This window comes from Moschus berezovskii, chromosome 3 (genome assembly GCF_049115385.1).
Source record: "Moschus berezovskii isolate FMDL1 chromosome 3, NW_MosBer_1.0, whole genome shotgun sequence".
Taxonomy (NCBI): domain Eukaryota; kingdom Metazoa; phylum Chordata; class Mammalia; order Artiodactyla; family Moschidae; genus Moschus; species Moschus berezovskii.
Genome location: NC_142462.1, coordinates 97,619,415 through 97,637,571, shown reverse-complemented (window position 1 = coordinate 97,637,571; position 18,157 = coordinate 97,619,415). Strand labels below are relative to the sequence as shown.

At 39.0% G+C, this 18,157-nt stretch overlaps 1 protein-coding gene and 1 non-coding gene across 2 annotated transcripts in view; one reads left to right on the top strand and one right to left on the bottom strand.

Moving 5' to 3' along the window:
- The window catches only part of IQUB (IQ motif and ubiquitin domain containing), an 87,281-nt gene that overhangs the window by 32,597 nt on the left and 36,527 nt on the right, over positions 1 to 18,157 (top strand). Inside the window, exon 7 of the mRNA XM_055421189.2 lies at positions 1,817 to 2,027. Coding sequence (XP_055277164.2) covers positions 1,817 to 2,027 — 211 coding nt within the window. The remainder of the gene's footprint in view (positions 1 to 1,816; positions 2,028 to 18,157) is intronic.
- LOC129552900 (U7 small nuclear RNA) lies at positions 354 to 416 on the bottom strand. Its single transcript, XR_008685374.1, has one exon. It is a non-coding gene; the product is annotated as a U7 small nuclear RNA (small nuclear RNA).

The window sequence follows — 18,157 nt, the reverse complement described above, 5'->3', positions numbered from 1 at the left end:
AGAATACTGGCGTGGATAGCCATTCCCTTCACCAGGTGATCTCCCAAACTCAGGGATCGAACTCACGTCTCCTTCATTGCAGGTAGATTCTTTACCATCCCAGCCACCAGGGAAGCCCACTCTCACCTAACTTAGCGGCAAATTCCTCTGGTGATCTTAATCTGAGTTGCTTAGAGGAACCTGTCTCTTTTGCATTTATCAAGCAGTCATCTTTTTAGTTGCCCTAAGGCCCCTTCTCCTCGCAGGATCCACTGAATCTGGGATTGAAACATCTTAGAGACACTTCTGTGTTTTGTAGCTTGCCTCTCCGGTACATAATTAGGCTGTAGATTCCTTCAGTATTTTCTCTCCGTAGGGGATTTTCCAGTACAGATTGGAAATCCTGCTAGAAAAATTTTAAAAGAGCCGTAACACTAATTCCTTCTTCAATTTATTCCACATGTCTCCTTTCTTAAAGGGATTTTTTTTCACAGTTTCTGTTCTGTTGGAGGACTCCTTCAGTATGATCCAGTGTCTTTACTGATTTCTGCTTCTATAATTTTTCTGTAATTATTAGGGATTAGGATGAGGGGAAAGGATGTGTCAGCCTATTCTCTACCCTCAATCTTGATCTAGCCTCTCTATATTTTACTTTTTAAAAAATGAGTTTAGTAAATAAAAAACAAGAACTCTGTCACTTATGTCACAAGCTTTTTTAGACTCTAGTACTATACTGCATCTCCGGACGTATATGTTTTTCTCACAATTTAATAAATACACGTTTGCTTTGGTGGTTTCCACATGTAACTTATGTGCTGTGTGGCTGTGTGCTAAGTCACCTCAGTCGTGTCTGACTCTTTGCAACCGCATGGACTGTAGCTCACCAGGCTCCTCTGTCCATGGGATTCTCCAGGCAAGAGTACTGGAATGGGTTGTCCTGCCCTCCCCAGGGGATCTCCCTGACCCAGGAATCGAACGCATGTCTCTCATGTCTCCTGTATTGACAGGTGGTTTCTTTACCACTAGCGCCACCTAGGAAGCCCTGCTATGTGGCTGTTCAGTCGCTCAGTCATGTCTGACTCTTTGTGACCCTGAGGACTGTAGCACACTAGGTCTTCCTGTCCTTCATCTCCCAGAGCTTGCTCAAACTCACGTCCATTGAGTTGGTGATGCCATCCAATGATCTTGTCCTCTGTCATCCCCTTCTCCTCCTGCCTTCAATCTTTCCTAGCATCAGGGTCTTTTCCAATGAGTCAGTTCTTTCCATCAGGTGGCCAAAGTATTGGAGCGTCAGCTTCAGCATCAGTCCTTGCAGTGAAGATTCAAGATTGATTTTTAGGATTGCACCATTTTTAAAAAATATGAACCTAAGCTAATGACAAGAAAAATTAGAGATAAATTAATATTCATAACAATAGTAGTATTTATTGAGGACCTGTGGTGTACCAGGTTTGCACTAAGCACTTATATGCATAATAGTGTTATTATCATTCTTTCACAGATGAGGGTACTAAATCACAGAGATGGCAGGTAACTTACCAAAAATTAACTAACTAGTGAGTAGTAGGAAGAGGGAAGATTTAAACTAATTTTTATTCCAGAGTCTGTGCTCTTAACATCATACTAACTGTCTCCTATGAAGGTATACCTGCTGCTAGATTTCAAAGTCAGATAGCTGTTGTATTTCTGTTAGAATGTATGTGCGAATTTATGCATAGAGCTAAAGCTGGATACTCAGTATTTTTAGTAGTTGTTGAATTGCAATAGAAATAATCATTGTTTCTTTTCCTTGTCTAATAAGGTTGACCATATTTTATTTTCTTTAATTTAACTATAGACAATTGTGCTACAGACTTACTACAGACGATGGCATGCTAAAGTTGTGGTAGAGGATTTAAGAAGACAGAAAATGTTCAGGTTGCAGTGGGAAGAAGAGGAAAAACACAGGAAGATAAGAGAAAAACAAGAGTGGATGAAACTGGATTATTACCGGAGGCATAATCCTGAAACAAAAGAAGATTTTGAACTTCTTTATAATGCACTAGAACGTAAGTCTGAAATAGGCTTTGCATAAAATATTAATTTTTCATTATTAGGAAAAACGGGTTTACTAAAGACAAAAGGAAGACCTTGTTATTTTAAGAAGTTGTTTGGGGAATCTGGACTAGAAAATTTTAAAATATGAATAGTGTCTTAGATTTGGGACAGGAATTAAGGCTGGAGTAAAACTGAAAATGCTTTTATATTAATAATAGATAAATAAACTATTCAGTTTTAGTGTATTATCTCATTTGATCCTTATCCCTGTGAGATAAAAAGAGAAAGTATAGTCCAGTCTGATTCTCTTAATGGTCTTAGAGATCTGTGAACTCAGAGTTGGACTGTCTGGAACCCCTCAGTCCAGCATCCTGTCTCTGATTCTCCTCTATAGAGGAGATACCTTTTTTATTACCCTATACAATGATTATAAATATTAATATATATGTGTGTATACACATACATAGGGCTTCCTACGTGGCACTAACAGTAAAGAAACTACCTGCAGTGAAGGAGATGTAAGAGACGCGGGTTTGATTCCTGTGCTGTGAAGAAGTCCTGGAGGAGGGCGTGACAACCCCCTCCAGTATGCGTGCCTGGAGAATCCCATGGACCGAGGAGCCTGGCGGGCTACAGTCCATAAGGTCGCAGAGAGGCAGACACAACTGAAGCGACTCAGCACACACACACGCACACATATGTATTCTCTACACGTTGGATTTTTATGGCTTATTTCTTCCACAGGATGTGCGCTAGTCATTGACACAGTTAAAAAGCCTCAGTTATTTGTATAAGCCAATCGCTCCCTACTTTGGGCAGGATACACTATTTTTCTTGAAGCCTTTTCTTAGTGCCCAGCTTCTAATCTCGTCTTAAATGTCACCTACACAAAGGCTTCTATGACAGACAATACAACTTGGATATCCAAATTATCATATTATAGTTCTCACTGCACCCCAAATTTTACTTTATAATACCACAATTTGTAACAATACATTTTTTAACGTTAATTTTTACCACTGGATTGTCAGCTCCATAAGCAAATGACTCATTTATTTTTTTGGATGATCTCTTTTTTTGTACTTACTTCAACAAATATTATTGGAGAAGGAAATGGCAACCCACTCCAGTGTTCTTGCCTGGAGAATCCCAGGGACGGGGGAGCCTGGTGGGCTTCCGTCTATGGGTCACACAGAGACGGATACGACTGAAGTGACTTAGCAGTAGCAGCAGCAACAAATATTGGTAGAATGATGAAATGATTGAATGAGGGGGAACCCAAGGATGTAGCAATTCAGCTGTCTCTAGCTTCTGCTTTCCCAGGAGTACCTCTGAAGTGGAAATAACCAGAAGAGTTATTTATTACCTTAGATCCTGGAAAATAAAGTTGCACTATTGGGATAACAGATAAGAATTTAAAAAATTAAAAATAGCCAGTTTGTTTTTTTTTTTTAGTTTAACACAACCTTTTTATCCAAAGAAATAATAGTCTTTGACATCTCTGTAATTACTCATAGTACTAATTTCAAGCAAATTTTCATACTGTCATTTTGTTTCTTTATATACCGTTTGTGGTTGTTATTATGTGTTCTGTTACTCATGTCATCCTTTCCTTTCTAATCAAATACAATTTTAGGTGTCAGATGTTGAGTCTATTTAAGTAGCTCTATGATACTGTGCTATTTCCTGAAGATGAAACAATTAAGCACCAGGTTTAACAAAGCAATAGTATTAATACATCTGTCTCTTTTATAACATGCAAAATTGAATGGCTTTGGGAATGCGACAGTATTTGGAGGTAACACTTAAGCTTGCTCCTGAGGTTTCTGTGTCTTTCCCTTTCTCCTAATCACTGACCTCTGCAAATACTGTTTTATTTTAAATGTCACTTCTGTTTCCATCTTCTCTCAGATGAAAGCAAAGTTTGTTTCTTAGTGTTAATAGTTAAATAAAATAGTGAGCACTGCTTGCAAGTTGTCTGTGAAAGGTCTTATTGACAAGTATAAAAGTAAAGTTGTGCTATAGCAGAGCTCTATTTAAATAATATTCTGAATTTATATAGATAGACCAAAAGGTATCATTGTTATCTTGTTTGGTTAACAGGCAACTGTGTAAACTAGAGGAAAATATGCTTAATGAGATTCTACCTTTTCTACTTATTAATGGTATTTACTTGGACAAGTTACTCCTTTCTACTAAGCCTCAGTTTCTTTATATATAAAAGGACTTAATTTCTGGCATATCTACTTCAGAGGGCTTTATAAGTGAAAAATACAAAATATTACATTTATGAGAGTACTTAAAAAATACAAAGATATATGCATGTGTAAGTTACTGTTATACAGTAAATAATTTTATATAGATTTTCTAAATTGAAGAACAGAGATATTTTATATGGCTAAAATGGCAACCCCCTCCAGTATTCTTGCCTGGAGAATTCCATGGACAGAGGAGCCTGGCAGGCTATTGTCGATGGGGTTGCAAGAGTTGGACACAACTTAGATGATTTATATGGAAGAAAATGAAAATGGAATTTCTTACACAAAAAGAGACACCTTTTGGTTTTCTTCTGGGCCTAAAATTCTGAATAAGAACTCTGAGAAAATATTGTTAAAGTTCTGCTTTTTGGGGGGAATTAAAATTCTGGTTCACAAGCTAAGTAATTTATAATGATAATTTTCATTCTATATTCTTTACTACAGTCTTTGAAACTGTTGCCCTCTTGTGGTTCATAGTAACAATTGCATAGTTTTGTAAAACATAACAAAGTTTAACTTTTTCTCCAGATAACCTGCTACCCATAATAAAAGAAAAATAAGTCAATTTAGGAGAATAATTGAACTATGTAAGATAATATTCTATATCAAAGACAAGACTATCTCCAGGCAACGTTTGATTTTTATGTCTTTTTTTTAATATATAGTAGTATATTGAGGGTGACTTCTTTTGTTATCTGAACTGTCATTGTTATCTCAGACTTATAGACATCATCCTGAGGAAATTAACAGCATGACTTGTGCTCAGAGATCTTTTCCTTGCCCCGTGATTCTCTGTACATACTGTTCTCTTAACTGTCCATGTCCGTACTTTAGGGCACCATATAGGACCTTGCTCATAAGGTCTAGGCAATGTTTGTTGAATTGACTCTTCTACCCTTTGGTGATAGAAGCAAGGTCGGAAGCTGTAAAGAGCAATATTGCATAGAAACCTGGAATGTTAGGTCCATGAATCAAGGCAGATTGGAAGTGGTCAAACAGAAGATGGCAAGAGTGAACATCGACATTCTATGAATCTGCGAACTAAAATGAACTGGAATGGGTGAATTTAACTCAGATGACCATTATATTACTACTGTGGGCAGGAATCCCTTAGAAGAAATGGAGTAGCCATCATGGTCAACAAAAGAGTCCAAAATGCAGTACTTGGATGCAATCTTAAAAACAACAGAATGATATCTGTTCGTTTCCAAGGCAAACCATTGAGTATCAGGATAATCCAAGTCTATGCCCCAACCAGTAATGCTGAAGAAGCTGAAGTTGAATGGTTCTATGAAGACCTACAAGACCTTTTAGAACTCACACCCAAAAAAGATGTCCTTTTCATTATGGGGGACAGGAATACAAAAGTAGGAAATCAAGAAACACCTGGAGTCACAGGCAAATTAGGCCTTGGAGTAGAGAATGAAGCAGGGCAAAGGCTAATAGAGTTTTGCCAGGAGAACACACTGGTCATAGCAAACACCCTCTTCCAACAACACAAGAGAAGACTCTACACATGGACATCACCAGATGGCCAACACTGAAATCAGATTGATTATATTCTTTGCAGCCAAAGATGGAGAAGCTCTATACAGTCAGCAAAAACAAGACTGGGAGCTGACTGTGGCTCAGATCATGAACTCCTTATTGCCAAATTCAGACTGAAATTGAAGAAAGTAGGGAAAACCACTAGACCATTCAGATATGACCTAAATCAAATCCCTTATGATTATACAGTGGAATTGAGAAATATATATAAGGGACTGCTGCTGCTAAGTCACTTCAGTTGTGTCCGACTCTGTGTGACCCCATAGACGGAAGCGCACCAGGCTCCCCTGTCCCTGGGATTCTCCAGGCAAGAACACTGGAGTGGGTTGCCATTTCCTTCTCCGATGTGTGAAAGTGGAAAGTGAAAAGTGAAAGTGAAGTCGCTCAGTCGTGTCCGACCCTTAGCGACCCCACGGACTGCAGCCTACCAGGCTCCTCTATCCATGGGATTTTCTAGGCAAGAGTACTGGAGTGGCTTGCCATTGCCTTCTCCGATAAGGGACTAGATCTCATAGACAGAGTGTCTGATGAACTATGGACGGAGGTTTGTAACTTTGTGCAGGAGACAGGGACCAAGACCATCCCCATGGAAAAGAAATGCAAAAAAGCAAAATGGCTGTCTGAGGAGGCCTTACAAATAGCTGTGAAAAGAGAATTGAAAGGGAAAGGGAAAAAGGAAAGATATTCCCATTTGAATGCAGAGTTCCAAAGTATAGCAAGGAGAGATAAAAAAGACTTCTTCAGTGATCAGTGCAATAAAATAGAGGAAAATAATAGAATGGGAAAGACTAGCAATCTCTTCAAGAAAATTAGTTACCAAGGGAGCATTTCATGCAAAGATGGGCTCAATAAAGGACGGAAATGGTATGGACTTACAGAAGCAGAAGATATTAAGAAGAGGTGGCAAGAATACACAGAAGAACTGTACAAAAAAGATCTTCACGACCCAGATTATCACGATGGATGGTGTATCACTCACCTAGAGCCAAACATCCTGGAATGTGAAATCAAGTGGGCCTTAGGAAGCATCACTAGGAACAAAGCTAGTGGAGGTAATGGAATTCCAGTTGAGCTATTTTAAATTCTAAAAGATGATGCTGTGAAAGTGCTGCAACCAATATGCCAGCAAATTTGGAAAACTCAACAGTGGCCACAGGACTGGAAAAGGTCAGTTTTCATTCCAATCCCAGAGAAAAGCAATGCCAAAGAATGCTCAAACTACTGCACAACTGCACTCATCTCACACACTAGTAAAGTGATGCTCAAAATTCTCCAAGCCAGGCTTCAGCAATATGTGAACTGTGAACTTCCAGATGTTCAAGCAGGTTTTAGAAAAGGCAGAGGAACCAGAGATCAAATTGCCAACATCTGCTGGATCATCGAAAAAGCAAGAGAGTTCCAGGAAAACATCTATTTCTGTTTTATTGACTATGCCTTTGACTATGTGGATCACAACAAACTGGGAAAATTCTTCAAGAGATGGGACTACCAGACCACCTGACCTGCCTCTTTAGAAATCTGTACGCAGGTCAGGAAAGAAGAGTTCGAACTGGACATGGAAAAACAGACTGTTTCCAAATAGGGAGAGCAGTACGTCAAGGCTGTATGTTGTCACCCTGCTTATTTAACTTATATGCAGAGTACATCATGAGAAACATTGGGCTGGATGTAGCACAAGCTGGAATCAAGATTGCTGGGAGAAATATCAATTAACTCAGATATGCAGATGACACCACCCTTATGGCAGAAAGTGAAGAAGGACTAAAGAGCCTCTTGATGAAAGTAAAAGAGGAGAGTGAAAAAGTTGGCTTAAAGCTCAACATTCAGAAATATAAGATCATGTCATCCTGTCTCATCACTTCATGGCCAATAGATGGGGAAACAGTGGATAACTTTATTATTGGGGGCACCAAAATCACTGCAGATGGTGATTGAAGCCATGGAATTAAAAGATGCTTACTCCTTGGAAGAAAAGCTATGACCAACCTAGACAGCATATTAAGAAGCAGAGACATTACTTCATCAACAAAGGTCTGTTTAGTCAAGGCTATGGTTTGTCCAGTAGTCATGTATAGATGTGAAAGTTGGACTATAAAGAAAGCTGAGCGCCGAAGAATTGATGCTTTTGAACTGTGGTGTTGGAGAAGACTCTTGAGAGTCCCTTGGACTCCAAGGGATCCAACCAGTCCATACTAAAGGAGACCAGTCCTGATTGTTCATTGGACGGACTGATGTTGAAAAAGAAACTCCAGTACTTTGGCCACCTGATGTGAAGAGCTGACTCATTTGAAAATACTGTGATGCTGGGAAAGATTGAGGGCAAGAGGAGAAGGGGAAAACAGAGGATGAGATGGTTGGATGGCATCACCAAGTCAATGGACATGAGTTTGGGGAAACTCTGGGAGTTGGTGATGGACATGGAGGCCTGCTGTGGTGTAGTCCATGGGGTTGCAGAGAGTTGGACACAACTGAGCGACTGAACTGACCCTTTGTTTTGTTTGAAATTGTGCTAATGGTGTTCTCTTTTTTAATTATTACCTCTTAATCTCAAGGTCCCTTGACTTCTAGCCTCTGGCGACTCCCTGGGCTCCATCCATTGACAGATCTGACCCTGGGATTCAGTATGACTCTTTCTTGGTTCTTTCCATTCAGGGTTCCAGTCTGTCATGAGAATTTTAAAAGCAAATGCATAGAAATTGCCAGTGATGGGGACAATATTGTATGTTTTGCTGTTTCTTGCTTGGAAATAGCAAGTTTATTCTATATCAGAAATTTTAGAATGTGTATGGACTTTATCTTTTATTACTGCCCTTTCGTTTTAGAGTTGAACTTGAGACCCGGAAAGATAATTATATTCTTTCAAATGAACCAGTTGGTTTAATATCTTATTCTTTAAGAATACTGGAGGTTACTGACATCTGTTATGGGCTGCATTGTGTTACCCTCGAATTCAAATTTTGAAGCTCTGACTTCAGTCCTCAGAATGTGACAGTATTTGGAGATGGGTTCTTTAAAGAACTAATGAAGAAAGAGTGGGGTTATATGGGACCCGGATCCAATGTGACTTTAAGCAGAGGCCATAAGGACACACTTGCACAGAGGGAAAACCATGTGAAAACACTAGAGGAAGGTGCCTGTTTATGAGCCCAGGAGAGAGGCCCTCAGGAGAAACTGATTCTGCCGTCACGTTGATCTTGAACTCCTGTCCCTCAGAACTGTGAGAAAATACATTTCTATTCTTTAAGCCACCCAGAGTGTGGTACTTTGCTATGACAGCCCTATCAAACTAATTCTGAATTCCAATGTTTGTTTGTTTGTTTGCTTTTCTTATCATTCCCAGGGAGCATATATTTTATGAGAGTAGGAAGACTCTCTCATCTTTCTCATTGTCTTCTGTGTATAGTTCTGCTGCTGCTGCTGCTAAGTCACTTCAGTCATGTCTGACTCTGTGTGACCTCATAGACGGCAGCCCACCAGGCTCCCCCGTCCCTGGGATTCTCCAGGCAAGAACACTGGAGTGGGTTGCCATTTCCTTCTCCAATGTGTGAAAGTGAAAAGTGAAAGTGAAGTCGCTCAGTCGTGTCCGACCCTTAGCGACCCCCACGGACTGCAGCCTACCAGGCTCCTCCATCCATGGGATTTTCTAGGCAAGAGTACTGGAGTGGCTTGCCATTGCCTTCTCTGGTGTATAGTTCTGCTGCTGCTGCTGCTGCTGCTAAGTCACTTCAGTCGTGTCCGACTCTGTGTGACCCCATAGACGGCAGCCCATCAGGCTCCCCCGTCCCTGGGATTCTCCAGGCAAGAACACTGGAGTGGGTTGCCATTTCCTTCTCCAATGTGTGAAAGTGAAAAGGGAAAGTGAAGTCGCTCAGTCATGTCTGACTCGTAGCGACCGCATGGACTGCAGCCTACCAGGCTCCTCCGTCCATGGGATTTTCTAGGCAAGAGTACTGGAGTGGCTTGCCGTTGCCTTCTCCGGGTGTATAGTTCTAGAAACTGTCAAATCAGTTATAAAATCAGCTTTTTATAGCTGTTCCTGGTTCCTGTGTTTTTCTGTTCCTTATTGGTAGTTTAGTCATAGTATTTTTCTGACGCCATGTTTTAACCTTTACATGGAGGTTGTTCATCTAATAGAGAATTTTATTGGAAATAAGGTTCATCATTTTCATAGTTCTAATTAGCCTCATTGGGTTGTTTCTTTTTTTAAAGTCATACTAATAATTTAAACAAAATGTAAAATCTGGATACATGTGGATATAAAAGTATTTGAAAACACATATAAATAGGTATAGACTCACCTAGTTAATCTAACTGACCAGTATATTGCTTTTTGAGGTTGGCAAAATAGTTTAAATAATATCCTAGTGGCTTACATTTATTACCAGTACCAAAAATTTCTAATGTAAAACTAGGAAGTAAAATATGCTTACTAATATCATTCAATTTTTATTTGCTTTCCGGGAACATCCATATAATCCCATGAGGTAAATATTCTCAGTTATTACTTCCACAAGCAAGCAATTTTCATCTTTATTCATAAACTGCCTTTTAGTATATAGATATTGTCAAATTTCAAAATTTTTTTGGTTGGTAAAACTACTCTTAAATAGTATACTCATCAATCATGGATTTTCTAGACTTTCCTAACATAATTTAGTTCTTAAATTTATAACCCTTTTGCTGAATACAATTTAGCTTTTAAATTCACAAATAGACCAAGCTGTACAGTATCTGAATAATGTATTCCTGGTAAAGGACAGAATGGATTCTTATAAAGAGCATGACTGACAAGTCTTTGACCTTAGCAGGATGGTTTCAAATCAAAATTTGAGAGGAGGAAGAAACAGTCTGACAAAACTGTAAACTGGATATCATGAAAGTTAGTGGTTATAACAGAAGAAGGCCAGAAACAACACTTACGACTTCAGATACTTACCTTTTGATGCAGAGACTAGTGTTAAAAGTAAACCTAAAATTTTAATGAAAGGAAAATGTCAATTCTAATTATGTAAATTAAATATAAATGTAATGTATTCTGAAATAACCCTGCAATGCAACAAGTGAGTAATAATCATGCTTGGACTTATAACAACTGAAGAGTACATTTTACTTGATTGAATTATATGTAATAGAATGTAAGAGGAAGTAATCTTATGTCAAAGGATATTTACCCAAAGGAAGTCTTTAAACCTAATGATGAAGAATGATAGGATTTTGGGTAAAGATAACTGAAATGAAAAGCAAAAATTCTGTCCCAGTGGAAGGATTTTATGGTCTGTCCAACTAGGCAAAGAGACATGTTCACTTCTTTGAGAAGGCATTATGCCTTTCTCAATTTTTTATGTACTATCAAACCTTATACAGTTCCTTTCAGAAGATAATTGTTCAAAAATTACTGTTGAGTATTTTGAATTGGCAAGGAAGTGATAGGATTTTGGCAAGTATAATACCAGATCAGGGAACTAGGCTTTTGAAATTCAAAGAAAAAATAGGTTTGAATCTATGGCCAGAGTGCAGTTCATGAAATTCTGAAGCTTTATTCTGACAATAAAGTAATAAATCATATCTATGTAAATGGAAAGAATTGCATGCTAATTAAGTAAATATGGCTTTCCACTAGTAAAGCAACTAGTAAGTTCCCCTTGAAAAGGATTCTGATAAATGTCAAAGACTAGAGTGACTTCGTGAAATATTTTTTTGGAATAAGGAACAGTAGGTCACCATTCTTTCATTTTTGAGATTGCATCCAAGTACTGCATTTCGGACTCTTTTGTTGACCATGATGTCTACTCCATTTCTTCTAAGGGATTTCTGCCCACAATAGTAGATATAATGGTCATCTGAGTTAAATTACCCATTCCAGTCCATTTTAGTTCACTGATTCCTAGAATGTCGACATTCACTCTTGCCATCTCTGTATGACCACTTCCAATTTGCCTTGATTCATGGACCTAACATCCCAGGTTTCTATGCAATATTGCTCTTTACAGCATTGGACCTTGCTTCTATCACCAGTCACATCCACAACTGGGTATTGTTTTTGCTTTGACTCCATCCCTTCATTCTTTCTGGAGTTATTTCTCCACTGATCTCCTGTAGCATATTGGGCACCTACCTACCTGGGGAGTTCCTCTTTCAGTATCCTATCATTTTGTCTTTTTTTTTTTTTTTTTAGGTAATTAATTTATTTTTTATTGGAGGCAAATTATTTTACAATATTATATTGGTTGGTTTTGCCATATATTGATACGAATTTGCCCCGGGTTTACATAAGTTCCCCCTCCTGAACCCCCCTCCCACCTCACTCCTCCCTTTATCCTCCCTCTGGGTCATCCCCGCATGCCAGCCCCGAGCATCCTATAACATGCATTGACCCTGAACTAGTGATTCGTTTCACATATGACAACATACGTGTTTCAGTGCCATTCTCCCAAATCATCCCACCCTCACCCTCTCCCACAGAGTCCCAAAGACTGTTCTATACATCTGTGTCTCTTTTGCTGTCTCGTATACAGGGTTATCATTTGCATCTTTCTAAATTCCATATATATGTGTTAGTATACTGTATTGGTGTTTTTCTTTCTGGCTTACTTCACTATGTATAATAGGCTGCAGTTTCATCCACCTCATTAGAACTGATTCAAATGTATTCTTTTTAATGGCTGAATAATACTCCATTGTGTATATGTACCAAAGCTTTCTTATCCATTCGTCTGCAGATGGACATCTAGGTTGCTTCCATGTCCTGGCTATTATAAACAGTGCTGCAATGAACATCGGAGTACACGTGTCTCTTTCAATTCTGGTTTCCTCGGTGTGTATGCCCAGGAGTGCGATTGCTGGATCATATGGCAGTTCTATTTCCAAGTTTTTGAATCTCCACACTGTTCTCCATAGTGGCTGTACTAGTTTGCATTCCCACCAACAGTGTAAGAGGGTTCCTTTCTCTCCACATCCTCTCCAGCATTTATTGCATGTAGACTTTTGGATAGCAGCCATTCTGACTGGTGTGAAATGGTATCTCATTGTGGTTTTGATTTGCATCTCTCTGATTATGAGGGATGTTGAGCATTTTTTCATGTGTTTGTTAGCCATCTTTATGTCTTCTTTGGAGAAATGTCTGTTTAGTTCTTTGGCCCATTTTTTGATTGGGTCATTTATTTTTCTGGAATTGAGCTGCAGGAGCTGCTTGTATAATTTGGAGATTAATCCTTTATCAGCTGCTTCATTTGCTATTATTTTCTCCCACTCTGAAGGCTGTCTTTTCACCTTACTTATAGTTTCCTTTGCTGTGCAGAAGCTTTTGATTTTAATTAGGTCCCATTTGTTTATTTTTGCTTTTATTTCCAATATTCTGGGAGGTGGGTCATGGAGGATCCTGCTGTGATTTATGTCGGAGAGTGTTTTGCCTACGTTCTCCTCTAGGAGTTTTATAGTTTCTGGTCTTACATTTAGCTCTCTAATCCATTTTGAGTTTATTTTGGTGTATGGTGTTAGGAAGTGTTCTAGTTTCATTCTTTTACAAGTGGCTGACCAGTTTTCCCAGCACCACTTGTTAAAGAGACTGTCTTTTCTCCATTTTATATTCTTGCCTCCTTTGTCAAAGATGAGGTGTCCATAGGTGTGTGGATTTATCTCTGGGCTTTCTATTTTGTTCCATTGATCTATATTTCTGTCTTTATGCCAGTACCATACTGTCTTGATGACTGTGGCTTTGTAGTAGAGCCTGAAGTCCGGCAGGTTAATTCCCCCAGTTCCATTTTTCTTCCTCAAGATTGCTTTGGCTATTCGAGGTTTTTTGTATTTCCATACAAATTGTGAGATTATTTGTTCTAGTTCTGTGAAAAATATTGTTGGCAGCTTGATAGGGATTGCATTGAATGTATAAATTACTTTGGGTAGTATACTCATTTTTACAATATTTATTCTTCCAATCCATGAACATGGTATATTTCTCCATCTATTAGTGTCCTCTTTGATTGCTTTCAGTAGTGTTTTATAGTTTTCTATGTACAAGTCTTTTGTTTCCTTAGGTAGATATATTCCTAAGTATTTAATTCTTTTTGTTGCAACAGTGAATGGGATAGTTTCCTTAATTTCTCTTTCTATTTTCTCATTATTAGTGTATAGGAATGCAAGGGATTTCTGTGTGTTGATTTTATATCCTGCAACGTTACTGTAATCATTGATTAGCTCTAGTAGTTTTCTGGTAGAGTCTCTAGGGTTTTCTGTGTAGAGGATCATGTCATCAGCGAACAGTGAAAGTTTTACTTCTTCTTTTCCAATTTGTATTCCTTTTATGTCTTTTTCTGCTCTGGTTGTTGTAGCCAAAACTTCCAGAACTATGTTGAATAGTAGTGGTGAGAGTGGCACCCTTGTCTTGTTCCTGACTTTAGGGGAAATGCTTTCAGTTTTTCACCATTGAGGATAATGTTTGCTGTGGGTTTGTCATATATAGCTTTTATTATGTTGAGGTATGTCCCTTCTATTCCCACTTTCTGGAGGGTTTTTATCATAAATGGGTGTTGAATTTTGTCGAAGGCTTTCTCTGCATCTATTGAGATAATCATATGATTTTTATTTTTCAGTTTGTTAATGTGGTGTATTACGTTGACTGATTTGCGGATATTGAAGAATCCTTGCATTCCTGGGATAAAGCCCACTTGGTCATGATGTATGATCTTCTTAATATGCTGTTGGATTCTGATTGCTAGAATTTTGTTAAGGATTTTTGCATCTATGTTCATCAGTGATATTGGCCTGTAGTTTTCTTTTTTTGTGGGGTCTTTACCAGGTTTTGGGATTAGGGTGATGGTGGCCTCATAGAATGAGTTTGGAAGTTTCCCTTCCTCAGCAATTTTCTGGAAGAGTTTGAGTAGAATAGGTGTTAGCTCTTCTCTAAATTTTTGGTAGAATTCAGCTGTGAAGCCGTCTGGACCTGGGCTTTTGTTTGCTGGGAGATTTTTGATTACAGTTTCAATTTCCGTGCTTGTGATGGGTCTGTTCAGATTTTCTATTTCTTCCTGGTTCAGTTTTGGAAAGTTGTATTTTTCTAGGAATTTGTCCATTTCTTCCAGGTTATTCATTTTATTGCCATATAATTCCTGATAGTATTCTCTAATAATCCTTTGTATTTCTGTGTTGTCAGTTGTGATCTCTCCATTTTCATTTCTAATTTTATTGATTTGGTTCTTCTCCCTTTGTTTCTTGATAAGTCTGGCTAGTGGTTTGTCAATTTTATTTACCTTCTCAAAGAACCAGCTTTTGGCTTTGTTGATTTTTGCTATAGTCTCTTTTGTTTCTTTTGCATTTATCTCTGCCCTAATTTTTACAATTTCTTTCCTTCTACTGACCCTGGGGTTCTTCATTTCTTCCTTTTCTAGTTGCTTTAGATGTAGAGTTAGGTTATTTAGTTGACTTTTTTCTTGTTTCTTTAGGTGTGCCTGTATTGCTATGAACTTCCCCCTTAGCACTGCTTTTACAGTGTCCCAGAGGTTTTGGGTTGTTGTGTTTTCATTTTCATTCATTTCTATGCATATTTTGATTTCTCTTTTGATTTCTTCTATGATTTGTTCGTTGTTCAGCAGCGTGTTGTTCAGCCTCCATATGTTGGCATGTTTAATAGTTTTTCTCCCATAATTGAGATCTAATCTTACTGCATTGTGGTCAGAAAAGATGCATGGAATGATTTCAACTTTTTTCAACTTACCAAGGCTAGATTTATGGCCCAGGATGTGATCTATCCTGGAAAAGTTTCCATGTGCACTTGAGAAAAAGGTGAAATTCATTGTTTTGGGGTGAAATGTCCTATAGATATCAATTAGGTCTAACTGGTCTATTGTATCATTTAAAGATTGTGTTTCCTTGTTAATTTTCTGTTTAGTTGATCTATCCATAGATGTAAGTGGGGTATTAAAATCTCCCACTATTACTGCATTATTGTTTATTTCCCCTTTCATAGTTGTTAGTAATTGTCTTACATATTGCGGTGCTCCTATGTTGGGTGCATAAAGATTTATAATTGTTATATCTTCATCTTGGATTGATCCTTTGATCATTATGTAGTTTCCTTCTTTGTCTCTTTTCACAGCCTTTGTTTTAAAGTCTATTTTGTCTGATATGAGTATTGCTACTCCTGCTTTCTTTTGGTCTCTATTTGCATATCTTTTTCCAGCCCTTCACTTTCAGTCTGTATGTGTCCCTCGTTTTGAAGTGGGTCTCTTGCAGACAACATATATGGGGGTCTTGTTTTTGTATCCATTCAGCCAGCCTTTGTCTTTTGGTTGGGGCATTCAACCCATTTACGTTTAAGGTAATTATTGATAAGTACGATCCCGTAGCCATTTTCTTTATTGCTTTGGGTTCGAGTTTATACACCCTTTCTGCGTTTCCTGTCTAGAAAAGATCCTTTAGCATTTGTTGGAGAGCTGGTTTGGTAATGCTGAATTCTCTCAGCTTTTGCTTGTCTGTAAAGCTTTTGATTTCTCCTTCATATTTGAATGAGATCCTTGCTGGGTACAGTAGTCTGGGCTGTAGGTTATTTTCTTTCATCACTTTAAGTATGTCTTGCCATTCCCTCCTGGCCTGAAGAGTTTCTGTTGAAAGATCAGCTGTTATCCTTATGGGAATCCCCTTGTGTGTTATTTGCTGTTTTTCCCTTGCTGCTTTTAATATTTGTTCTTTGTGTTTGATCTTTGTTAATTTGATTAATATGTGTCTAGGAGTATTTCGCCTTGGGTTTATCCTGTTGGGGACTCTCTGGGTTTCTTGGACTTGGGTGATTATTTCTTTCCCTATTTTAGGGAAGTTTTCAACTATTATCTCCTCAAGTATTCTTTCATGGTCTTTCTTTTTGTCTTCTTCTTCTGGGATTCCTATGATTCGAATGTTGGAGCGTTTAACATTGTCCCAGAGGTCTCTAATATTGTTCTCATTTCTTTTAATTTGTTTTTCATTTTTCCTCTCTGTTTCATTTATTTCTACAATTCTATCTTCTAGCTCGCTTATCCTGTCTTCTGCCTCTGTTATTCTACTGTTTGTTCCCTCCAGAGTGTTTCTGATCTCATCTATTGTATTATTCATTGTATATTGACTCTTTTTTATTTCCTCTAAGTCCTTATTAAACCTTTCTTCCATTTTCTCAATCCTTTTCTCCAGGTTATTTATCTGTAACTCCATTTTGCTTTCAAGATTTTGAATCATTTTCACCACCAAAATTCAAAATTCTTTTTCATGTAGATTCCCTATATCTTCCTCTTTTGCTTGTGTTGGTGGGCATTTATCTTGTTCCTTTACTTGCTGGGTATTTCTCTGCTTCTTCATCTTGCTTATAATGCTTTGCTTGGGGTGGCCTTTCCCTCTTCTGGCCGTTTGTGGAGTTCTCTTTATTATGTAGTTTCCTTGCTGTGTGTGGGGATGGACAGGTGACTTGTCAAGGTTCCCTGGTTATGGAAGCCTGTGTCGGTGTTCTGGTGGTTGGAGCTGGATTTGTTCTCTCTGGAGTGTAATGAAGTGTCCAGTAATGAGTTATGAGATGTCAGTGGGTTTGGAGTGACTTTGGGCAGCCTGTATATTGAAGCTCAGGGCTAGTTTCCTGTTACTGGAGAATTTGCGTGGTATGTCTTGCTCTGGAACTTGTTGACCCTTGGGTTTAGCGTAGGTATGGAGATGTTTGATGAGCTCCTATCGATTAATGTTCCCTGGAGTCAGGACTTCTCTGGTGTTCTCAGGATTCGGGCTTAAGCCTCTTGCCTCTGGTTTTTGGTCTTATTCTTGGCGTAGTCTCTAGACGTCTCTATCTGTCATTTCCAAGGTGGTTCTCTCTGTTTTAGCTTCTGTCTGCTGGTCTCTTCAGTGTCTAATTTCCGCCCTGATACTAGGGGGTGGGTGGACACTTTTTAAGGGTCAGTTGTTCAGTCCTGTTCTGGGAAGGGAGGAACGCTGCAGTCGAATATCTCTGGCGTCTGTGGGGAGTGCTCGCAGCGTCTTGGCCACACTGGGTTTGCCCCCGCTCACAGCACGTATGCTGTCCCAGTCTACACTGCACAGGCTCTAGGTTGCTCTGCCGGGAACTGTCCGAGGCCGGCACCGGGTTGTATGCACTTCCCAGGTCTGAGCGGCTCAAGTTCAGGTTCTCAGGTACTCCACAAAGGCGCAGACTTGGTTGGGCCTGCGTTTTGTGCCTTCCCCGGTCCGAGCAGCTCAGGGGACCAGGTGTTTGGCGAGCGCGGTCTCTGCGACTTATCGCCTCCCCAGTCCCCGCCACTCAGTTTTCTGGGTGTACAACCGGCGCACCTTCTCAGGGGGATATCGACCGGCCTGAGCCCAAGAAGTCC